The following is a 25,534-nucleotide window of genomic DNA, read 5'->3' as shown; positions in this document are numbered from 1 at the left end:
GTTTTATTCTGTTTGATTTTATTTTATTTGGTGAAAAGGTAACAATGGATCGCAGCACTGATCAATTTTAGCTAACCTCAAGAAATTAAGCTCAGATCAAACCTAGTTTTGATTAAAAGAGAGACCACAAGGGAATTTTCATTGTGTAACTAGGTGGGAGAATCAAGGCATCTTCCCAGAAGACAAATTGGCAAACGAACGCTATATTCTACATATGTCAGGGGCTACTTGTACTGTATTTGTATGCATGCATGTGGGTGGGTGGGTGGGTATGCAGGCACATTTATAACAGAAATAAAGACTCAGGTGCTCCCAATCATTTCATCACCATACTATAAAGAAGATGTTGAGACTCTGGAAAGAGTGCACAGAAGAGCAACAAAGATGGTTAGGGGACTGGAGGCTAAAATATATGAAAAACAGTTGCAGGAATTAGGTATGGCTAGTCTAGGGAAAAGAAGGACTAGGGGAGATATGATAGCAGTGTTCCAATATTTGAGGGGCTGCCACAAAGAAGAGGGGGTCAACCTATTCTTCAAGGCACCTGAAGGCAGGACAAGAAGCAAAGGATGGAAACCAATCAAGGAGAGAAGCAACCTTGAACTTAGGAGGAATTTCCTGACAGTGAGAACAATTAATCAGTTGAACAACTTGCCTTCAGAAGTTGTAAATGCTCCAACACTGGAGGGTTTTAAGAAGAGATTGGACAACCATTTCTCTGAAACGGTATAGTTTTTCCTGCCTGAGCAGGGGGTTGGACTAGAAGACCTCTGATGTTCTTTCCAACCGTTATTCTGCATTATCTTGTAATCAGGGATCATTGGATTTCACAATACTACTCTGGACCATTGCAGCCAGCTGGTGCTGTGCAGGAAGAGAAGAAAGTATTAAGGATCCCATTTCACTCTCTGAAGAAAATTGCTAACATACTTTCCAGTGGTCAGACATTTCTGGGCCGAGCGTCTGCCTGGGAGCCACATGTGTCACTTTCCTAGCTTTCCAGTCGCAACAACTGCCACCATAACTTATGTGATTCCCAGGTCCTACAGCACTTTTAGTCATTTGTCCTCAAAAGAGTAGAGGGAACACTAACTATTAAGGGGAATATCCCAAAGTAGCTCTTCCTGAGACTTTTCCAAGAAAGGCACTGAAACCATCCTGTCGTTTTTGCAGAAGCCCATCTGCATTGAGCCTCGACTTACAACAATTGAACCCCAAATTTATGTTGCTAAGCGAGACAATGAGTTTCATCCAGAGGTGAAATCCAGCAGGTTCTGATAGGTTCTGGAGAACCGGCAGCTGAAATTTTGAGTAGTTCAGAGAATCAGCAAATGCCACCTCTGGCTGACCCCAGAGTGAGGTGGGAATGGAGATTTTGCAATATCCTTCCCCCAGGAGTGGGGAGGGATTTTGCAGTATCGTTCCCCTGCCACACCCACCAAGCCATGCCCACAGAACTGGTAGTAAAAAAAAATTGAATTTCACCACTGGCTTCATCCCATTTTAAAACCTTCCTTACCACAGTTGTTAAATGAAATCACTGTAGTTGCTAATTTAGGGAAATGGTTGTTAAGTGAATCTGGCTTCCCCATTGACTTTGCTCGTCAGAAGGTCGCAAAGGGGAATCACATGACCCCAGGACACTGAGACTGTCATAAATACGAACCATTTGTCAAGCATCTGAGTGTAAATCATGTGACCATGTGGATGTTGCAACGGTCATACCATGTGAAAACTTGTCACTTTTTTCACTGACGTTGTAACTTTGAACGGTCACTAAATGAACTTTGTAAGTCAAGGACTATCTGTACAGAATGAGCGGAAGGGATGTAACTGATAAATAGTGTAGTAATGTTGGAATTCCTTTAATACTAACATGTATTATACCTGGATCATATGGCTCAGTGTGTCAGGGTTCCAAATAATACACCCATAGCGAGCAAAACTCCGAGGCAGATAGATTCCTCAAAGAATAGTTTTATTTGGATATATCATATTGGCACAGTTCTGGTGAAAACCAACTCTAAAGTCTCCTGCGGTTTTCACCTAATTAAAAGTAAGTTTCCCACCCTTCCCCAAACAATCAGTGTGGCAACACTGAAGCTCCAAGATGGCTTCGATCAGGTCAGCTTCAGGATTGACACAGTGCAGCTACTTTCTTTTAGAAGGTGAATGCCCAAATATTTGTGCATCAAATCTTGTCTTTACCTCTGAAATGTTTATTCCCCCGTTTTCTTCAAGAGTGCAATGGAGCATATATAGACAATTCCGCATAACGGTCCTTTGAGGTAAGCTGGGCTGAATATGACTAACCCAACATCATTCTCCATATTTGGGTAAATATGGCTGTAATTCCTAAAAGGACTTTTGTCCTTTGTCCTGAAGCGGACATAATATAAACCAGACTATTAAAACTGGGATCTAGGCATACAGTCCAATAAGGTGTATCCCTCGTTTCATAGCTTATTAGCCTGTAGTGCAGGGTTCTCAACCATGGCAACCCTCAGATGTGTGGACTTCAACTCCCAGAATTCCCTGGCATTGAATCTCATACACACACACACGCACATGAAATTTGCTTATTATTTTCTCTGTTTATTTATTTATTTTATTTTTATTTTATTTACATTTATATCCCGCCCTTCTCCGAAGACTCAGGGCGGCTTACAGTGTATAAGGCAATAGTCTCATTCTATTTGTATATTTACAAAGTCAACTTATTGCCCCCCCAACAATCTGGGTCCTCATTTTACCTACCTTATAAAGGATGGAAGGCTGAGTCAACCTTGGGCCGGGCTTGAACCTGCAATAATTGCAGGCTATTGTGTTCTAATAACAGGCTCCTTACAGCCTGAGCTATTCCGGCCCCCTTGCTTTGCAAGTACATTGAGTGCTTCTGTACCAGAGACAAATTCCTTGTGTGTCTAACCACGCTTGACCAAATAAAGAATTCTATTCTATTCTATTCCATTCCATTCCATTCCATTCCATTCCATTCCATTCCATTCCATTCCATTCTATTCCATTCTATTCTATTCTATTCTATTCCCACTCCCACTTCTATTTGCTTTGGAATGTTTAGGGTCATTCCTTAAGAACACAACAGAATGACCAACTGGAACCCATCAAACACGCTATTTTTACTTCCCTTTCCAATCCATGATTTACTTAGCCATGGTTTACTATATAAATCACAAATGACTGGACTTCCGTAAACTATAGTTAGGAAGCCACTGAAGCTAGACTCACACTTAATCAAACACAAGCAAACTATACTTAGGTTTAGTGTATGCGGAGAAAAAACAGCAAATCACAAGACATAGTGAATTGTGTGAACTCATTGTAATTTGTAAACCAAGGCTTATAACTCAGTGTACTGTTTAAGATAATTGTGGCTTAATCAGTAAATAGGTTCAAACCAAACATTTTTTTTATGCTTGGGGAGGTTAAAAGGGGGCAAAATATCTGCTCTTATTTATGAAACATCAGAAGCAGCCAGGGAGAAGTAATAGAAGATAATAGTTTTCCTTTAAGTAAGTAATCCATCAAACAACAGAGTAATTTATATTATTAAGACACCAGTTAATTAGATATCCAAAGAAATAAATGTGTTGTACAGAGCCAGGCTGAAAAGATTAAAATAGGCTATTAAATATCCATCTCTCTAAAGATCTCCTTTCTCCCCTTCCACCGTGTTATGTAGTTCATTAAAATTCCTCACCAGTCCAGTCTGTGCAATAAACAGATATTTAAGGCAGCAAATGAAAGGCTAACCAGCTTCAAGGCTCTTTTTGATGTAAGCGAATTTAATTAAAGTTCTGCCTGCGTGGTTGGGTTGAAAGAGAGACAGCTACGTCATTCCCACACCCTTAGGTTGAAAATCCAGATGAGCCTCTAGTTTCTTGAAAATGTCTACATTGGAAACAAAGTTTTGGATGGGAGGAAGTGGACCATACAATACTCCAAAGTGTTGATCCTGGGATTATCTGAGATTAAATTGGGCACCTTCCTAGAGGAAACCTACCTGTTAAAATCAGGGGCAGAAATAGAACCATCCATCTGAATACTCATCACGGTCATATCTCGGATTTACTAGGATGTTTCTAAGCAGCAACAGAAAGCAACTTTAGTTGGGTTGGCCCTTTGAAAAAGAGGGACAGGTCTCATGGAGATTCTCAGTCATCCAGGTCATAGCTGTCCCATGAATGGAAGAACTGAAGGAGCTTCTTGGATTAAAAGTGAAATGTTTTCAAGGAAAAAAACCAAGATAGCTCAGTTGCCTTTGGAAAAGCACCTTCAGGATAAAAAGAGGGACAGTTCTTCATCATTTTATGATAGACCCAGAGCCAAGATGGAGCAGATCATTGAACCAGTGCTACCAAATCTGAATGGCAATCCCCATATGTCCATGAGATGGCCATGAAGAATTAGAAGTGTCTCCATCTCTTTGTTACCATCTCATGCCTGTTAATTTTGGGGGCTCCATCTTTGACAAGGCAGCCACTTCACAGCCCATAATTTTGGAAGAGTGACAGATTGTCACTCAATCCACCACTCCTTGGCCATTCTGTGCTAACTGCTTCTACTTGAAGTGTGTGTGGGATTGTTGTAAATGTTTGGGGAAGATCTGTGGCTCTTCTTTGGTTCTTGCATTTACATCTTGAGTGAAGAAGCTTCTTGGATGAGAAGTGAAACATTTTCAAGGAAAAAACCAAGAAAGTTCAGTTGCCTTTTGGAAAAAGTACCTTTGGGACAACCATGGCTTGGATGGTTGAGAATATCCAAAGAGGCACCATACTTTCAGAAGATAAAAGTGTAATGGCTCTGCTGTTGCTTTGTCCCACAGAACCTCGTCCTGATAGCGCTACAAAAAAATTTAGCAGCGAAGTGTCTGGTTTGGGGTGGGATGAATTTAGAAGGTTCCTCCCCTCAAATAAAGATCAGACAGTGTAAATAAAAATCGATGTTTTTTAAAAATAAAAATAAAAATTGGATTTTTAAAAATTTAAATCAGATTTTTTTTATTTTTATCAAATTTATTTTAATAAAATGCTTTTGGAGTTAAAAAATTTAGTTTTCTATTTAATATACATTGATAATTTAGTTTATTCAGCAGGAAATGGAGCTTAGTAATGTAGCATGAGGCTGTATATTCTGCAATATTTATATTTTTGGTAAACTCATTCAATGAATCCAAGCTCTGCAAGCTAAATAGGAAACCTTCATTTTGTTTGCAAATAATAATATAAAAGATTCTAATACCAGCAAGAATGAGTCGTTACATTTAAAGAGCACCTGTCTTTTCAGATCCATCATAGCTGTGCCTGTTAGCTGGCATCCATTCACCTGCTACCTGCCATGTCCCTCACCTTGTTGTGTCACTGCCGCATCACCAGCCGTCCCATTAAAGTGAATGGGACTGTCAGTGAGTCAACAACAGGTTGGAGGAGCTGCTGTTGGACAGAGATGACAGTTGCTCATTAAAAATTATGATTTAAATCGAGTTGATTTCAATCAAATCCACCCTGAGATCAGATATACCTGTTAATCCTTACTAACACTTAAGGCATAACTTCTGATTCTTAAATTTTCCATACCACGATGTTCTATAATGTTTGTATCATGTTTGGCTACAACTGCAGGAAGGCTATCATGTAAATACTGCTCCATATCCATAATCTCTTCATAAATATAAATGTTTAAGTTCACCTACCACTCTAGGCTGAAAATGAGAATATTGTGGCATCTGAGCTGTTGCCTGAAATGATGTATGAACCAGGCCATTGCCTTGAGTCACAATACGATTTATTTGTCCAGGTATTGTACATTGATGTTGCAGTTCGATTCTAAAGATTTGGGGTGTAGCAAGGGGTATGATCCAACTAATCTTATAAGATCGGTAAATACTTTTCTAATCTTCACTGGCCAGTCTTAGCAAATGCAAAAGACATCTTTGGATCTATAGGCAAAACTAAAATACAAAGAGGGAGAGGGGGAATTGAAAAATACTGTTTTTATGCCCCCTCTTCTCTTTCATTTTTTGGCTATGGTTCACTCCTCTTGTATAGATAGCTCCCATTTCCTAACTCTCTTTGCAATTGGATCAGTGACAGTTCTGGATGTTTGTGGCTTTAGTTCTGGTTTCCTGCCATATGAGGTAAAATTTTGACTCAGCAAGCATGAACTTTGTCCCTCCACTTTGCAAGTCTCACAAGTGATAAAAAGAGGGTAGCAATGCAACCCCCATTTCTCATGGACTTGAGTGTTAACATGTGTTACTCTAGAGCTTCTGATGTGAATTACAGGGCTGGACGCAATGGTGGGATTCAGCCAGTTCACGCCACTTCGGGAAAACTGGTTGTTAACTTTCTGAGCAGTTTGGTGAACTGGTTGTTGGAAGAAATCATGAGGGCAGAGAACCAGTTGTTAAATTATTTGAATCCCACCACTGGCTGGAAGGCAATTGGGTGTCACTGCAGTTCAAGACAAACCTCTTTACTCTCAGGGTTGCTATTATGGAGCAAAATTGGAGGAAGATGCATAATTTCGCCTTGAGTCCAAAGAATGAGTAAACAGGCTTGGCAAGCAGCAAAGCCAAAACCAGTTTGCCAACCTGATGGAAAAGAAACACAATACTTCGAGCATACGCAGCCTTGCGTTTTAAAGCCTAAGTAGGATAAACAGAAACACAGCATTTTTCAGTAGCTCAGAAACTAAAGAGATTCCTCTGGGAATCTCCCTTCATTTGGATTTATTTATGCTGTACATTCAAATGAGTATTTCAAACAGTACAGCTGTCCTGGGGCCCTGTTTTAGCTCTGCAATATTAATTTAGGATCATGGTGTTTAAAATAAATAACTCCTCTAACAGTTGTTTATTTAAGCTGTCCAGAGTTTTGGTAATCAGGAGGGCTTTTCACATAAATAAATAATGATTCCTCACAAACAAACACACCCCACAAAAGCTGAGCACCTTTTGATTGTTGTGGGTGGAATTAAGAGAAGGATAAGTTTATCCCGTTGAAAAGATGTTTGGGTTATAGTTCCTGGCATTTGGGCCAAGTAGTTGGTTTAGAAATAGTTTAGTTACTTTTTCAGTGATTTGAAGTGGAACAATTTGTTGGTCTCAGGTGTGTATTACATTATGGCTGTTTAGTTTGGTTTGAAAGATAGTTCTATAAATTGTGTTACTGTTTTCTGGAATTTAACTTTTAATATATCATCTAGAGCAGTGTTTCTCAACCCTGCAATATTAAAATGTCTGGACTTCAATTCCCAGAATTCCCCACCCAGCCATCCATGCTGGCTAGGGAATTCTGGGAGGTGAATTCCAGACATCTTTGGAAAGAGTTGCCAAAGTTGAGAAGCAGACCTAGAGCAGTGGTCCCCAACCTTTCTGGCACCAGGGACCAATTTTGTGGAAGACAATTTTTCCATGGACTCCTGGGGTGTGGGGGGAGGGAAAGGAGAGGAGAAAGAGTGTTGGTCCTACCTAATACACCCATTTTCTGAGGAGGAGAAGTGACTCCAGCCATGGGTAGTACTCTGTCCTGTAGCTCTATGGACCGGGTTGAGGTTGAAGAGACACCACGCCCCTTCTGCTGACTCTCCCAGTTTCAACGACGTCCCTCAAGGTCAGAGGATACTATGCCACTACCGCACCTATAAAGACACCCCACGGACGTCCCCCTGATCAGACCCCAGTTTTAGGGTGGGGCTGGAGTCACTCCTCCCCCATAGAAAATGGGTGTATCAAGTAGGACCAATACCCCCTTTTCCTGCTGGGTGACTCGTGACTCCAGCCATGGGACTTACCAAAGCTGACAGTCCTTATGGGTGAGACATCGTCTGGTCACCTCCGGCCGGCATCTCCAATACCTGTTGTAGTACCCGATGACCAAATGCAGCCTCCGCTGAGGCGTAAGTGTCGAGACGATAATGATGGATGAAAGGTGACGGAGTCGACCACGTCACTGCTCTGCAGAGTTCCTCGACTGATGCCTGTGTCTCCCAGGCCGCTGTTGTGGCCGCACTCCTAGTTGAATGAGCCGTCACCGCTCTGGGACATGGTAATGACTGCGCCTCGTAGGCATGAGCAATCGTAGCACGTAGTAATCTGCCCATCGCTGAAGCACTAAGTTTTTGTCCCACTGCAGTTGGTAAATATGAGACAAAAAGAGCCTCCATGCATCTGAATGCCCGGGTCCGTTTTATATATATTCTTAAGGCCCATCGTACATCCAGTTTGTGCCAGACCCGTTCTCTGTCATGTGAGGGAGCAGGGCAGAAATCCAGAAGCACTAATTCCTGAGCCTTGTGGAACTAGGAATTTATCTTTGGCATAAAGGCTGGGTCTAACCTTAAAACCACCCGGTTTGAATGGAAAATGCACAAATTTTATTGCACCGAAAGTGCGGCCAGTTCAGATATCCTTCTGGCCGATGTAATGGCCACTAGAAAAACTGTCTTATAAGTCAGGAAACGCAGACTCACTGTCCTGAGAGGCTCAAATGGTTCCCTGGTGAGGGCCTGCAAAACTTTTTGAAGGTCCCAGGTGGGATATCGGTGAACTAGTGCTGGCCATAAATTAGTCCCCCCCCCCACTTTAGGAAAAGCCTTACCTCTAGATCTTGTGTCACTGAGAGCCTGTTTCCCACAGCTAATACTGATGCAATAGCTGCAACTTGTCTATGCAGGGTAGCTGGGGGGGAGTCCCTCTCTAACCCTGCTTGTAAAAATTCCAAGAGTTGTGGTATCTTAATTCTAGTCTGATTCTCCAGTCTGAACACCACCTACTGAATGTACGCCAGGTAGAGTCATAAATACGCCTCATGGATGGACGTCTGGCTGCTTGCAAAGTCTCGATCACTGCTGAGGAGAAGTTCCTCCCTTCCAGAAGCTTCCGCTCAATCGCCAAGCGGTCAACTGTAGCCACTAAGGCTCTGGATGCAGGATCGGTCCCTGGCTGAGAGCAACCCTGTCTGATGGTATCCTCCATGGTGGTGCCCTGGACAAATTCATCAGATCCGTGAACCACAGGCGCCTGGGCCAGTGGGGAGCAATAAAAATCACTTCCACTCTGAACTGCACAATTCTGCTCAGCACTTGTGACAATAGAGGAAGAGGTAGAAAGGCATACTAGAGACCCTGTGGCCACCTGCAATGAAGGACATCGACTCCCTCTGCTCCCTGGTCTGGAAATAGGGAGAAAAACTGGGGCAGCTGACTGTTCCTGGACGATGCAAAAAGGTTGAGCATCGGCCAACCGAATCTTGTCGCAATCTCCTCGAACAGTTCTGGTAGCAGACGCCACTCCGAGTTGTCTTTGAGTGCCCTGCTTAGCCAATCTGCCCTAACATTGTCCGTCCCTGCTATATGCTCTGCTCTGAGGGAAGCTAGATTGTGCTCTGCCCAGTGACAAAGAACTGTCGTCTCTGCCATCAGACTCCTGGACCTCGTCCCCCCTTGTCTGTTGATATGGGCCTTGACTGTGGTATTGTCGGTCATGAGCAACACATGCCGGTGCTTGAGGAGATGCTTGAACCTTATGAGCGCCAGCCAGGCTGCTCTCAGTTCCAGCCAATTTATGCTTCTTCTTGTCTCTGACCTGGACCAGCTCCCTTGGGCTACTTGAGTCAGGCAATGAACCCCCCAGCCTAAGAGACTGGCATCTGTAGTCACTCTTATCCACTCTTAGTCTACAAATAGACAGCCCCTGGACATCTGCCTTGACTTCCACCAGCGGAGTGATGACCTGACTGGACCCGGAATCCTGACCTTGGCCCTGGAAGTGGCTCGCCCTGACTTCTGAAATGGCACCATGAACCACTGCAGGGGTCCGGCGTGAAACCTGGCCCAAGGGACAATCCCTATGCAAGAAATCGTCTTGCCCAACAGAGTCAAAAGCTGTGCTAGTGACACCCGTCTGGCTGGCCTCATCTGATCGATCAGGATCCTGATATTGTCTAGTCTCTCTGGAGATAGGAACACCTGACAACTGAGTGTGTCTATGATGGCCCCCAGATGTAATAGACAGTTTGATGGTGAGAAATGACTTTTCTTGAGATTTATGGAAAAGCCATGAGCTTCTAGGCATTGGATAGTCACCCTGAGATCTTCTGTCGCTGCCTCCCTGGACGTGGACTGCACCAAAATATCATCCAGGTAAGCCTGAAGGCGAATGGGCCTGGTCCGTAGGGAAGCCCCCAGTGCAGCTAAGATCTTCGTGAAGACTCTGGGAGTTGACGCCAGACCAAAAGGTAGGGCTTGGTACTGTAGATGCTGTCCATTGTAACAGAACCTCAGATACTGTCGGTGCTCTTGATGAATCAGGACGTGAAGTTAAGCTTCCATGAGATTGATGGAGGTCAAGAAGTCCCCCCTCTGAACATTCTGCAGAACTGATCGGAGAGAGTGCATCTTGAACCTCTGATACCTCAAAAACCTGTTTAGACCTTTTAGGTTCAGAATTGGTCGCAGTCCACCCGAGGGCTTTTGAATAACAAATAGCATTGAGTAATACCTGTCTCCCTGCTCTGATTGTGGGATGGGCTCCACTGCTCTTGTATCTGCCAAATGGTTAATAACGGTGTCCATGAGCTCTCGCTTTGCTGTGTCCCGAGACACAGGACAGCGTATAAAAACCTTCGGAGGTACTGCAAAGAATTCCAGAGAGAGACCTGATGAAATGGTCTTCCTTACCCAAGCGTTGGTGGTCATGGCCTCCCATTGGCCCGCAAACAGGCCTAACCGGCCACCAATGGTAGCCTCTTCCCTGTAGTCAGCAGTTCCAATGAAAGGAACGATTGTTTCCTCCTTGGAAAGGATGCTTGGGTTGAGCCCTATACCTATTCCTGTCTTGGAACCCTGATCCTGAATGGGAAAACTGACCTGCCTGCCCCGACTGGCCTTGAAACCCAGTTCTCTGGTTTCTAAAACCTCCAGATCCCCCATAGGAATGAAAATAAGGCCTTTTAAAGGATGTATACATCCATGTCTCCATCCTACGTCCTATCGCAGGCAAAACCTTCTTGTCTTTTGGCTCAGACAACAAAGGATCTAATGCTGCTCCAAATAACTTAGAACCCTTAAAGGAAACTGAGGACAGCCTCCACCTGCGTTTTATGTCAGCCTGCCAAGTTTTTAGCCACAGAAGTCATCTGGTCATGACTGTGGAAGCTATGGCCCTTGCCCCAAATTTGGCAGAGGCCAAGATGGCGTCAGCGGTGTATTCTGCTGCTGCCACAATCTTATTGAAGTCCTGGTGGACCCTCATCTCCGTCGCTGGAACCTTATCCTGCATCTGCTTAAGCCACAGTAGCGAGGCTCTGGTGAAAAAGGAAGCGGCCATAGCCACCTTGATCCCTCAGGCAGCTGCCTCGTGTGCCCGTTTGAGAGCCAACTCCAACTTACGGTCGTCTGGCTTCAGCACCTCTTCTGGTTCCGCCAACGTGGCTGATGACAATGATAAGGCTAACACTGGTTCATCCACCTTCGGAACCTTAAGTAGCTCTGCCAGGGTTGGTGACGGATTATAAAATCATCGATCATGGGATGTCAGATTCTGAAGAGCGCCTAAAAAGTCCCACTGTTTTTGGATAACATCCAAAACCAATTGTGGAGCAGGAATGGTCTCTGCCTCCACGGCCGGTTCTGAAAACAGAAGCTCAGCTGGATCCTGCATAGCGTCCCTGTCGGTGGGTACTGACAGTGCCCCCTGTTTAGTGGAAGTAGGAGGGGCTTAAAAAGATGAGGGCAAAACAACCCTTTAAACACAGGTTGGTCTGACAACTCTCCTTCCTCATCTGACAACTCCTGTTCCCACTCTCCCTCTTCCGTCGAGCGGGATTCTTCGGAACCAGAACCAGAATCTGCCCCTGATGAATCAGAAGTTAACTCCTCCTGTCTAACCACCTGAGCGACCACCTGAGCCTTTTGTCTGGATGCCTCTTCCGTCCTTTTAGAGGCCTTCCTGTTGAGCTGCCTCCCTGCTTTAAAACCCCTTTGTACCACCGCAGCAATCCATTGCTGCACCATCTGCGACATCTCTGTATCCGTGGTTGCTGCCTCACTGACTACCGGTGCAGCTGTTACCATTGCTGGGGGAGGAATAGGCTCAACCGACCCTGTCTGCTCGCCCTCTCCATGGGCTGGTGACAAGTCTCCTGTCTGGTGATCTACTGCTGAAGGGGCAGGTGACAATGACCTGTCTGCTGAGGCCATTTCCTGGTGAACCACCGCCTGTACAGATATATGTTTTCTCTTATCCGCCGCTTTTAGGCGCCTTTGTATTTGTCTCTCTAAGACTTCCTGAAGCCTCTTCTCTGCCTTCTCTTGTGCCTTGGAAGGGCACTTGCTAACCCTTCTGGTACTATATTGAGAACGACTGAAAGTGCTGCCAGAGATCCCCTGAGAGTGGGAAGGCTCCCCCCAACGCCATAGGGAATAATATGTGAATTGCTGATAATGTAATGTGACCGCGAAATCGCCAGCCAACTCACAGCAAAGATCTGCTTCCACTGTCCGCCTTCTACTCCAGCCAGCCGGGATCAGCTGCTTTTTGGAGTTGATAGAGGGTAAAATCCCCAATCAGTTGCAGGAACCAGCAAAATGTTCTGAAACAATGCTGTAAAAATCTGTGTTAAATGCTAGAGTAATTCCAGGCCGCAGTAGCCTGACCCGGCTGCTTTTTGGCCTTAGGAGCTGGTTAATTTTTCCAAATGCTCCACTGATGGCTGAGAGGCCGAAACCGGACCCCCAAAAACAGCCAGAACCACAATAATATCCGAAATGGCCACCGAGCCCGGCTGCCCCCAAAAACAGCTCTTCAATTGGTGCAAAATTTATCTGCGCGCAGAACCTGCCGTGGGACTAAATCTGCCACCCTCTCCCATACTTCCTGTTGTCCAGAGGGAGAGAGGTGGCCCGTTGCAGCTTAGGCTTTTCCTGGGAACCCTGCAGCTTCGCGCTGCTGTAATAGCTCCGCGACAAGCTGAAACACAGCTTTAACTTTTTAAAAGACTTAACTTTTAAAAAATTGCCTCGGGACCCCTGGCTGTCTCCCACCAGTGCGATGATCCAAGGGGAGACCCCCCGAATGTCCCTGGGGCTCCCCTGTGTCCAACACCAAGCCGTCGGCACCCCGTGGCTGAAACCACCGCCAAAAAGTCCCCCCGCGGTGAGGCACACTCTCTAAAGGCGGCCGCTGAAACCGCAGCCCAGCTGATCAGATTGATAAAATAAATAAATAAATAAATAAATCCCCGAAAATGAAAAACTAATAATTAAATTAAAATCACTTAAAATAATTCAAACCTCCAATCCTCAGCAAAAGCCTGCTGAGGAGCAACCCACAATATGTCCGATAAGCTCTGGACTGAGTTGAAACTGGGAGAGCCAGCAGAAGGGGCGTGGTGTCTCTTCAACTTCAACCGGGTCCATAGAGCTACAGGACAGAGTACTACCCATGGCTGGAGTCACGAGTCCCCCAGCAGGAAAATGGTTTCACATGCAACCTAGATTCCTCGCAAATGCAGAACCATGGCCCAGAGGTTGGGGACCCTAGAGAGAGATGGATGGTTGTATGAATTACTTAAATAACATAAAATACATCATCCTGGAACCTGATGTCTTGTAGGCTTGAGCAATAAAATAGCTAATGGAGCTCTTGATGTTGGATCTGATTGTTCTGCTTGTCACAAACAGGATTTTTAAAATCCTGTTTAAAATTCCTGTTGGAATTTTATCTGTATTTCAACATTAATGTTCTGAAGTAGTCTGCATGTTTTTAGAAGACTCAGTAAACCAAAAAGTCACACATTTGTGTGATAGTATCTAACTTTTCCATATCCCGCTGTCGAAACTGTTCTTTACAGATTCTTTTATTTTACTGCAAATGCATGAACTTTTACAGCTTGAGACAGAATGATGGATTCTGTGGCTGACCTTTACATTCCTCTGAGTGATGAGTTTTATAATTTTGAGCAATCTCCTTTGGGGGGAAAAAGTCACTTTATGACTTTCAAAGCCTTTGACATCTTTTCTGCACTGATGGATTGAGTCTTATTTACAGTCTGAGACTAAACAACAACAGCAATGCAAGTCCCAAAGTCAAAACAGACCAAAAAAAAGATAAAGGAAAGCATAAAAGAATACATTAAGGTAGACTAAGTTACATAATATAGAGATTAAATTAAATAGGCAACTCCAGCATTTAAAAAAATTGCCAGCACTGATATATTGCATTGGAAAGACAATATATTATACATATTATGCTATATTATACAGGTAATCCTCAACTTACAACCATTTGTTTAGTGACCGTTCAAATTTAAAACAGCACTGAAAAAAGTAACTTGACTGATTTTCACATTTACGACCAGTGCAGCATCTCCATGGTCACATGATCGAAATTCGAGCGCTTGGCAGCACCCAACATGACGTGGACTGGGCTGAAAGAGAGAAGGACTGGCCCAAAGTCACCCAGCTGACTTTTATGGCTTAGGTGGAACTAGAACTCATAGTCTCCTGGTGATTGGCCCAAAGTCACCCAGCCACCTTTCATGTCTAAGGCTGCACTAGAGCCAAGAATCACCTCGCTGGCTTTCATGCCTAAGACAGAATTAGAACCCAAGAGCCTTGTGGTGATTGGCCCAAACTCACCTGACTCTCATCCCAAGGCAGGTGTAGAACGCACTGACTTCTGGTGACTGGCCCAAAGTCACTTAGCTGGCTTTTATGCCTTAGATGGGACTAGAATTCACAGTCTCCTGATGATTGACCCAGAGTCACCCAGCCAGCTTTCATGTCTAAGGCTGCACTAGAGCCAAGAATCACCTCGCTGGCTTTCATGCCTAAGACAGAATTAGAACCCAAGAGCCTTGTGGTGATTGGCCCAAACTCACCTGACTCTCATCCCAAGGCAGGTGTAGAACGCACTGACTTCTGGTGACTGGACCAAAGTCACTTAGCTGGCTTTTATGCCTTAGATGGGACTAGAATTCACAGTCTCCTGATGATTGGCCCAGAGTCACCCAGCCAGCTTTCATGAGTCAGGCAGAACCACAACTCATGGTCCCCAGGTTTCTAACCTGGCTCCTTAGCAACTAAACTGGCTCACCCAGGAGTTTCCAGAGATTCTCCCTCGAGTGGAGTCTGTTGACAGCATATTCAGTTCCCAGGGCAGCCTCCGGAAGGGGTTTACCCTCGCCTCCTTCTGAAGTTTCCACTCTGGCTTGTAAGAGGCCTCCACTCCCAGCAATGACCAGGGTCAACCCTCTTCAGAGACCAGCCAGACCTGCTAGAAACTGCTACGGGACCGCCTGCTGTTACCTTTTGCCTCCCACCGACCCGTACGCTCACACAGAGAGGGCCTTCTCAGGGTGCCGTCCGCCAAGCAATGTCGGTTGGCGGCCCCCAGGGGAAGGGCCTTCTCTGTTGGAGCTCCTACGCTTTGGAATGAACTTCCCCCTGGTTTACGTCAAGTGCCTGATCTTCGGACTTTTTGCCGTGAGCTGAAAACGCACCTATTTATTCAAGCGGGACTGGACTAAAATTTTTATTGGGGTTATTTATATTTTAAGATTTTAAATTGTTTTAAATTTTCGGCCACAATATAATATGTTTTCTTTTAATTTCTTTTAATCTGTATATACTGTATTTTTACTTGGCTGTACACCGCCCTGAGTCCTTCGGGAGAAGGGCGGTATAAAAATCGAAATAAATAAATAAATAAATACTTCCATGTGTTATTGTTGCAATCTATACAAGTAGTCCTTGATGTATGGCTATAATTGAGGCAAAAATTCCTGTTGCTAAGTGAAATATTTGTTAAGTGACTTTTGCCCCATTTTGCAATCTTGTCACAGTTCTTAAGTGAATCATTGCAGTTGTTAAGTTAGTAACACGGTTGTTAAGTGAATCTGGCTTATTGACTTTGCTTATCAGGTTATAAAAGGTGGATCACATGACCCTTGGACACTATAAGCATCATAAAAATGAGTCAGTTGCCAAGCATCTGAATTTTGATCATGTGACCATGGGGATGTTGCAACAGTCATAAATGTGAAAAACGGTCATAAGTTACTTTTTTTCAGTGTCGATGTAACTTTGAATGTCACTAAATGAACTGGAGTCCTTGACTTACAATAGTTCATTTAATAACTGTTCCAAGTTACTAATTTAACAACTGCATTGATTCAGTTAATAAATTGGGCAAGAAAAGTCGTAAAATGGGGCAAAACTCATTTAACAAATTTCTCACCTAGCAACATAAATTTTGGGCTCAGTTGTGGTTTTTAAGTAAAGCACTACCTGTACAATATATCTATTTTTTTCCCCATGCATAGGCCGCAGTTCTGGATGTCACGGATGAGGGCTGGTGCCAGGCAGGGCATTCCCAAAAAGAATGGGGGCATCTTGTCAGGTCGGGTTGCGAGGAAGCAACGCCGTATAATAATTATACCTTGGAGCTCCTGCCCGCCTCACCCGACCGGTTTTGAAATCGCCAACCCGACGTTTTCGGCGGCACCGGTTGGGCAACTGAAGGTTCGGGCGGCGAAGGCTGTTTATCCCTGGTTAGAGGCAAATCCAGCGAAGCCAGCCAAAGCCCCTCGCCCCAAATCCTCTTGGCGAGCGTTGCAAGGACAGGTCGGGGGAGTTTGGCCGGTTTCCCTCCGCTTAGGCAAAAACTCCGATCCGACTCCGTCCCGGGTTTGGGGGGGACGGGCTGGTGAAGGGCTGCGAAGCCGGCGGGTCTTCCAGTGGACTCAAACGCGGGCAGCCCCCCCCCCCCGCCTCCCTTCGCTGACCACCTCCTCCTACCCACCTCGCAAGCCAAGGGGGTCCTGGGAAGGGCCGCTCCGGCTTCTTGCAGGGCGAGGGGTCCCCGCTGGAGAGATCCTCGATAAAATCGGGATCCCGAGTAAGCGCCCCCCACCCAAAAGGCCTGCCTCCAGCAGAGACCCCCAACCCAGAGGAGGAACCGGCCCTTCGAGGGAGGGGGGAGAAGCTGGTCAAGGGGTGGAAGAAAGAAACCTGGGGGAGAGCTGACTTGCGAGTTACTAACGGCTTTTTCTTTCTCCATCACTTTCTCTCTCGTCCTGTCCCCCTCGCTCGCCCCCCGGTCTCCTGTGCTCCTCCTGTCCTCCCTTTCTCTGCCCTGCTCCTTCCCTTTCCACGCCCCTCCCTCCCTTGGCTGGGATCCCTCCTTTCCCTTCCCCAAATTCCTCCCTCCTTGCTTACCTCCTCCTCCTCCCTGGGCATCCTCGCCCCTCCGCCCCGCCTCCCCTTCTTCCTTTCCTCCTGCCTCCTGGCCGGCCCTGCCTCCCTCCCTCCTCCTCCCTTGGCTGGGATCCCTCCTTTCCCCGCGCCCTTCCCCAAATTCCTCCCTCCTTTCCTGGCTCCTCCTGCCCTCTTTCCTCCGGGGTCCCTCCGCCGGCCCCTTCCCCAAATTGCCCCTCCTTCCTTGCTTACCTCCTCCTCCTCCTCCCTGGGCATCCTCCGCCCCGCCTCCCCCCGTCTTCCTTTCCCTTCCCCGCCTCCCTGGCCGGCCCCGCCCTCCGCTCCCCTCCTCCCTCCCCGCAGGCGGGGCTTCCCCGGCAGGAGGCGGGGCCGGCGCACGCCCCGCCCCCCGCGCGGCGCGCGCCCCCCCCCCCCGCCATGGGTCGGAAGCGCTGCGTGGGGGGAGACGGCTCCAAGATGGCGGCGGGCTGCTGCGGGGTGAAGAAGCAGAAACTCTCCAGCTCCCCTCCGTCGGGCTCGGCCGGCCCGGGCGGCGGAGGGGGGGGCTCCCGCTGCGGCGAGCCGGGGGCGCTGCCGGCGGGGGCGGCGTCCGGGGGCGGCCCGCGCCTCAACGGCCTCGGGGGGCTGGCGGGGGGCTCCCCCGGCTGCGCCCTCTCGCCTCCGCCGCGCCCGCCCGGCTGCGGAGGGGCCCCCGGCGCCGGCCTCTCGGGCCCCGCCGCGCCGCTGGGGTCCCCCCGCGCCGGGCCCGGCGGCTGCAGGAAGATGGTGGTGTCGGCCGAGATGTGCTGCTTCTGCTTCGACGTGCTCTACTGTCCCCTCTACGGCTACCAGCCCCCGCGGGGCCCCCGCTTCACCAACGACCCCTAGTAAGTAGCCCCTCCCGCCCTTCCGCCGGTCCAGCGGCGGCCCTGGACCTAGTAAGTAGCCCCCGTCCCCCTCCGCGATCCTGCTGGCCGGGAGGGGCCCCCAGACCCCCGGGGGGAAAAGAGGGAGGACACCCCCCCCACGCCAGTCTTTCTGCCCCAGACGCGAGGCTGGCACCCTCCCTGATCCAGTCTCTCCTGGGTGGGGGCTTCACGTGGCCCCCCGGTGTCCCCTTCCCCCACTGCAGAAACCTTGGCTCCGTGCCAGGCTGAGTTTCTTTGCTTCTCCCTGTTGCTCTTTTGGGGCAGGCCTCTCCCAGCTCTGGCATTTGATGGGGCAGCTGGCTTTCCCTGCGGCAAGTCCTGTTTTGGGGTGTCTCCTGGTAGCCCAGCAACTTCTTAACTGGCTCCCACAAGCCCCTGTGGTCCTTCTGCACCAGGGGTGCCCCCCCAAGAAATAACCCATTGAGCTTGACTGGAGAGGATCCCTATGGCTTTCCTGCTTGCTGTGCTGTGGTCATTTTCCAGGATAGGTTTTGTTTGTTTTTAAATATCAGTCTAGGGATTTCCTAGTGGTCTCCTATCCGCAGCCCTGCTTAGCTTTTCAAGTTGAGGCCAGGTTTTCAGGGTAATTTCCCATTATTACCTTTATAGCAAGCAATATCTAGTAGGAGACCCAAACCCTTTCCCCACTCTTATGGTTAGCATCCGTTTTTTCTCCACTTTTGCCTTGCTGTCTGTGTAACTTGGCATTGAATGAATGGGGGGTTCATTTAGCCGTCATTCATACATTTTAAGATTTCCTCTGGCCCTTTTGCACAGCCCCGTGGCAGCCCTTGTGTGCAACTTTTGCTTCGAGTTGTCAGATCTCTCGGGTCCCTTCCATGCTTGATCAGCAAGAATGGTGAAGGGCTATGAGATCAGAGAATATGGTATTTAGGTACTGACTTCACCAAATTTAGGGAATGTGATTAGTTGCTTGATTCTAGTTGTCCATCTGTCAGGGTTTCTTCGAGAATGTTTGCCCTGCCTGGATAGTTTCAAAACTTGTTTTTTACTGCATGATCTCAGGGTTATGAATTGAGACCTAAAACCAGCACAACTTGTTTGTGTGTGTGTGTGTGTCAGAGTAGTTGTGGTGGAAAGTTAAAAAGGATATGAAAAAATATGTCCTACTTACTAATTTCCCCCTGCCCCCTCCCCCATATTTCAGTGTGACATCTCTCCTGTCTTGGCAAATATTTATTAGTACAGGTAGTCCTCAATTTACATTTAGTGATCATTCAAAGTTAGAATGGCACTGAAAAAAGCGATTTGTGACTGTTTTTCCGCTTACAACCACGTGATCAAAATGCAGATGCTTGACAACTTGTTCAAATTTATGACAGGTGTCGTATCCTGGGGTCATGTGATATCCTTTTGTGACTTTCTGAGAAGCAACATTAATGGGGAAGCCAGATTCACTTAACAACCATGTTACTAACTTAAGAGCTTCTGTGATTCAATTAACAACAGTGGCAAGAAAGGTTGTAAAATGGGGCAAATCTCACTTGGGAAATTTTGGGCTCAGTGGTCATAAGCTGAGGACTCCCTGTGTAAGGATTTCCAGAGTATAAGAAGTCCTCGACTTAACAACCATCCCATTTACATTTACAACCTGTGACTATGTGATCGTAATTTGGGAATTTGGCAACTGAGCCACCAGTTACAAGGTTCTATGGTCGCGTAGTTGCAATTTGTAACCTTCCCAGCCAGTTTCCAACAAGCAATGTTAATTGGGGGTGCTGGATTCATTTAATAACTGTGATTTTCTTAACGCCGCAGTAAAAATTGGCACAAAATCAAGTCCAATCATGTGATGACTCACTTTATGGCCAGACCAACCGCTATTGTGGTTGTAAAGTTGAGGACTATCTGTCCTGTGATTCATTAATGCCTTACTATTTGCAAGGGGGGTTACTCCTATTTATAGTAGCTGCATGAATCTGTATTTTAAATTCTATGTTGTCCACTCTGCCGTTTCCAGGGCAGTTTTTACGATAGCATAATGCAAGAACAAGCCAACCCTAACAACATTTACTTTTATCTTACCATAGAAGCATCAAAGATGGTGTTTCCTGTATCTGCTCACAACTAAAAGTTAGAGATCCAAGGGAAAAGGCTAGAAGTTAAATTTGAAAAGTTGATAGGAGATGGGGATAAAACTGCCTTCAAGTGAAGTTTGACTTCTGGTAACCTTGTGTTCCTGTCTGTGGACTTTTCTTGACTACAATATAGACATGGTGTTGTGTTGTCTTTTTGGCCCCTGGAAATGTGGGTTCAAGTTAGTCTCCTAGAAAAGGAGGTATTGCCAATGGGAAAGTGATAGCTCACATTCCCATATATTCCTAACCTAAAGTGTGACCTTGTTGCATTACAGCAGTGAACACAGTTCTTCCTTTGGCCACTCAGCTACGCATCCCCTAAACATAAATGAACACTTGGAGGTGGAACAAAAACTAGTCAAAGACATGGGTGAAGTACAGTCCTAATAGCCAGTCCATATTAAGAGATGATTTAACATCTAACTTTATATCTAGGTTTTCTGTCACAGAGGCTACTTTGGTCTTGAGTGAAAGACTGATCTTGACATCAAGATTTAAGCATTTCAAGAAAATGCAGTTTCACAGCTAGAAAAGGTGGTATACCTTCTCTAGACTAGAATAGATCCACCCATATGAACATGGCATGTGACAAACAACCACTTCTTGAAAACTAAATTATCAGAATAGTTGCTGTAAACTAAAAATGGAAGAGTGCTTCCTCTCTCATTCTTCCTAAATTCGTTGATAGTTTTTGTCAGTCAGAAATCTTTTATATATTAGTTTGCTTGCAGATGCTGTCTTGTAAAGAAGTCACTCTTGGACTGTGTAGTAAAGCAAAGTGATTGAAATTATTTTCATGGCATTAATAATAAGCCAAGCTCTTTTTTAAAATTGGGGCTTAAATCTCACAATTTTATAGTTACACAACAAATTGTCCACAAGCCAAGAGAAGAATATTTAAACCAATATTAAACCAATAAAACCAATAAAAGGTAAGGTAGAGATAGGCAAAAAAGTTGTAATCCAATAAATCAGCTATTTTCAGGAAATCTTTACACCAATATTTGGGTCTCTGCCATTTCTTACCAGATCTTTTTTTTTTTTAATGGTCAATTTATAGTGTCCCCCAAGGGAATTCAGTTACAAATTTTGAACATTTTAGATGGTCTTGACTGGCTTACAGGTTTTGTAACCAGAAAGAACTTTTTCTCATTATACAATTTCCTTTTGCATAGTTATATACACTGACAATTTATTTCTAATGAGCAAATACGGGTATATGCATCCGTGAATATTTAAAGGTGCAGTTTTACAAAGCTAAAAGAATGTCTACCAGTGTACCAGTGATTTATTTATATATATATATATTACATTTATATCCCGCCCTTCTCCGAAGACTCAGGGCGGCTTACACTATGTTAGCAATAGTCTTCATTCTATTTGTATATTTATATACAAAGTCAACTTATTGCCCCCAACAATCTGGGTCCTCATTTTACCTACCTTATAAAGGATGGAAGGCTGAGTCAACCTTGGGCCTGGTGGGACTAGAACCTGCAGTAATTGCAGGCTGCTGCTGTTAATAACAGACTGCATTAGCAGCCTGAGCCACAGAGGCCCCCTATTTGCTGTGTTCCTTAGTTCTGACAGAAAGATACATGCTTTTCTCATATACTGGCACATAGATCCCAGGGGTTTGCAGTTTTTTTTTATTCAGTTCCAAAAGTTGTTTCAGAATCCTTGGAGGCATAAATGTATCATCAAGCTATGAGAAAAGAATAGCTGCTTTAAAGAGTTGTACACGGGTCCAATGTTGGCTGTTTTGTGTTTTCAAAAATACCTTTTGAAATGAAACATCAAGGATAGCATGGCTTTAACAATTACTAGATTCTGCTTCCATACATCACTTCTTATGAAGATATGTAGTTTCCATTTGCATCTGGGTTACGGATAGAATCCACATAATATAAATATATTAATCAACCCCTGGACTTATAACAGGAGAGAAACAGGAGAGATTGCATCTTACCTAGCTTTTAAATTTGCACAAAAAAGATAAAAGTAAATTATGCATAAACATTCAATTTGTGGGAAGACAGTTATTCTTAATTACTCTAATGTGCGTGCTTTTGATCTTTGTATAGGCTACAAAATTTCAGCTGCCATATTGCAACAATTCTTATGCAGCACCTTTCTTTTATCACTTCTCCCACATGGGAACCCTATTTTAATATTCAGCAATTTTTTCCCCTAAGCATTAGTTGCCTTATCCTATTCCTAATCCAGTTTATTGACCTCATTGCTGATGCTCCCTCATGTGCCAGGCTGAGCACATTAGATTTGTTTCCTGTAACAGTGAACTCAAAATGGAAGGCACAGCAGTTGGAATAAAAGGTGCTGGAGAAGATAAGGGAGATTCCATCATTGGTAGGAAGGGATCTCGAAGCTTGCTGTTGTATAAAACATTTTTTTAAATATTGAAGGCAAAAACAAAATGAAAGAATGAAAGATATTCAGTCGCTTTGAAAAACAGAGCATTAGAATGTGGAGATGGTACATACTCCTTTTTGGAGAACGGCAGCTGGTTGGGAGGGTCTCTCCTGCTAAGGAATGAAGTTGTGGGACCACGTCTTGTGGCTGTGTCACTTAGAAGATACAGCTGGTAGATCCACCCTGAATTCTTCGCATTTATTCTGCCGTTCTGTGAGTTAATTCTTTCATCAGAGACCCAGTTCTTTAGGCTGCCTCTGTGGTTGAAACATGACCATCCGCCAGGGATTGACTGTGTCTTTTAGAAGAGTGGACGGAGCCCATCAGTGCTGCATGGCTGCAAGCTTTATACTGCTGGCCGCTTTCGTCAAATCTTCTCTTAGGGATTGCTCGTCTCCAAGCACATTTCAGGATAGGCTGCAATTCCATAGGTGTCCTGGCCAGAGTTGCAAGGAAAAAACTAATACAGGTAGTCCTCGACTGAACAACCACTGTTGAGCCCAACGTTTCTGCTGCTAAGCGAAACATTTGTTAAGTGAACTTTGTCCCATTTTATGACCTTTTTTGCCACAGTTGTTAAGTGAATCGCTGCAGTTTTTAAGTGAATCTGGCTTTCCCATTGACTTTGCTTGTCAGAAGCAAAGGGGATCAATCGCAAAAGGGATCACACAACCGCAGGACACTGACCGTCAGAAATATGACTCAGTTGCCAAGCATCTGAATTTTGATCACGTGGCCAAAGGATGCTGCAACGGTCATAAATGTGAAAAATGGTCATAAATCACTTTTTTTTCAGTGCCATTGTATCTTTGAATGGTCATTAAATGAATTGCTGTAAGTCAAGGACTGTCTGTAATAAGAGAAACAGTTTGGTCTAATAGTTAAGGCGCCAAGCTAGAAAGCAAGAGTCTATGAGTTCAAGTCCCATCTTAGCCATGAGAGCTGAGTTGGATGAGCTTGGGCCAATCACTCTCGCTCAGCCCAGCTAACTTCACAGGGTTGTTGTTGTTGTGGAGAAAATAGGAAGAAGGAACATTAGATATGTTCACCATTTTGAGTTGTTTATAAACATAATGAAGGCGGGATATAAATAAACAAAAGAAGTAATAGTCTATTATGAGCTCAGAGGTATGGTTTGAAATAACCAGGCAATGCCTGTTGAAATATCCAAAAGTGAATATAATTTTGGGGGGTAGGAGGGATGGGGGTAACTTTCTGTTCTTTGCTGATATATATATATATGACACCAGATGCAAAATAGTATAAATAAATGATTAAAGGGTTCCCTGCAATCTGTTGCCAAAATACCACTCCACCTCTATGTGTCCCCTCTTCTGTACATTTAATCTTTCATACCATTAAAAGAATTCCCTTACAAAACTCACCAGAGGTTCCCTGGGAGAACACTGAGGCTAACTCAGCTGCTCTGTGTTTCTTGACAGCCTGCAAAGATTTGGTTTTATCGGGAACATCTTGGCAATGGTGGTTTAGTCTTCAACCAGGTCTTTTGCTTCTGAAGCACAGCAAAAAGCTGAGGACACTGTCATACTTAGAACATAGAATAACAGAGAGTTGGAAGAGACCTTGGAGGTCTTCTAGTCCAACCCTTCTCAAGCAGGAGACCCTATACCATGATGGTGAACCAATGGCACGCATGCCTGAGATAGCACGCAGAGCCATCTTTCCGGGCATGTGAGCTGTCGGTCAACTTACCTGCACCTGCGCACATGTGCATATCCCAGCTGGTGTTCAGAGCTCTCCTGTGCATGTGTGCGAGAGTACTTGTGTGCAGCACGTGCATGTGTAGACGGCCTTCACGTGCATGCATTGCAGCACACGGCGGAGGATAGCACGCATGCGTGAAGCGCATGAAGCGTACCTATTCGGCACTCAGTGAGTAAAAGGTTCACCACCACTGCCCTATACCATGTCAGACGATTGGCTGTCCAGTCTATTCTTAAAAGCATTGTGTTGGAGCACCCACAACTTCTGGAGGCAAGCTGTTCCACTGGTTAATTTTTCTCACTGTTAGGAAATTTCTCCTTAGTTCTAGGTTGCTTTTCTCCTTGTTTAGTTTCCATCCATTTCTGCTTTGAGTCTGGATAAGAAATTTGGCATTGCGTTTTTGTTCCTTTGAAGCAAGCAGTAAATACTGTGAAACACTTGCCTTTGCTTTATTCTTGAATTCAGAACTTGTAAATAATCAACACAAAGATAAAACAAAACTCAAAATTCCTGGTTGGGGGGAGGGGAGGCTAGTAAAGGTCTTCACTGCAATTTTTCCACCATTCTATAGCCACTTCTTTTGGGTAGAGTCCAGTTGTATCTCTGTCAAGGATGAAGGATTGGCTTAAATAAATTTGGAGAAGAGACACTCTAACCTAGCTAGTTCTGATAAGCAGATTCTCATTGTCTTGGAAGAAGCAAATAAAGGATGACCTGAGTCATTGAGGACTTACCACCCAGTCTGTATCCATGTTAGGTTTGGATAACATTTGGAAAAGGCTTGGAAATATAATAGCTGAAGCAGAGAATTTTAGATTCTCTCCCCCAAACTCTGCCTCTGTGTCTTCCAAACCCCAGCCAGGGCAGCGGCCACTCTGGGAGTGTGCTTCCCACTCTATGGTGATGGTCGGCCAAAGCCTCCCCTTCCCCCCTGCTCCTCTCCGCTCCAATTGCAGGTCCAGTTTACTCTTTCCAGGCGCCAGGCAGCCACGCCAAGGGCAGCCCCGACAGACATAGCTCAGCTGGCCCAGCCATGGCCAATGCTCCTCGCCCGTGGCTGAGCTTGGCCACAGGGGGCTGCTGGGCATTTGCAGGCAGCGGCAGCAGCAACACCCGCAGTGCCTCAGCCAT

General features: G+C 45.5%; 1 protein-coding gene and 1 long non-coding RNA gene across 3 annotated transcripts in view; one reads left to right on the top strand and one right to left on the bottom strand.

Moving 5' to 3' along the window:
• Positions 1 to 4,900: 4,900 nt before the first annotated feature.
• Positions 4,901 to 13,362, bottom strand: LOC131183892 (uncharacterized). The gene is made up of 3 exons (XR_009151862.1): positions 7,816 to 13,362; positions 7,493 to 7,662; positions 4,901 to 6,613 (listed from the first exon to the last, which is right to left on the bottom strand). It is a non-coding gene; the product is annotated as an uncharacterized LOC131183892 (long non-coding RNA).
• Positions 13,363 to 17,658: 4,296 nt separating this feature from the next.
• Positions 17,659 to 25,534, top strand: part of AMMECR1 (AMMECR nuclear protein 1) — a 122,179-nt gene continuing 114,303 nt past the window's right edge. For both annotated transcript variants that reach the window (XM_058196528.1, XM_058196527.1), the window contains exon 1: positions 17,659 to 18,107. In XM_058196528.1, the coding sequence (XP_058052511.1) occupies positions 17,659 to 18,107 (449 nt within the window). The remainder of the gene's footprint in view (positions 18,108 to 25,534) is intronic.

The sequence above is a fragment of the Ahaetulla prasina genome, chromosome 11, assembly GCF_028640845.1.
Source record: "Ahaetulla prasina isolate Xishuangbanna chromosome 11, ASM2864084v1, whole genome shotgun sequence".
Taxonomy (NCBI): Eukaryota; Metazoa; Chordata; class Lepidosauria; order Squamata; family Colubridae; genus Ahaetulla; species Ahaetulla prasina.
This window is presented reverse-complemented; position numbering and strand designations above follow the sequence as displayed.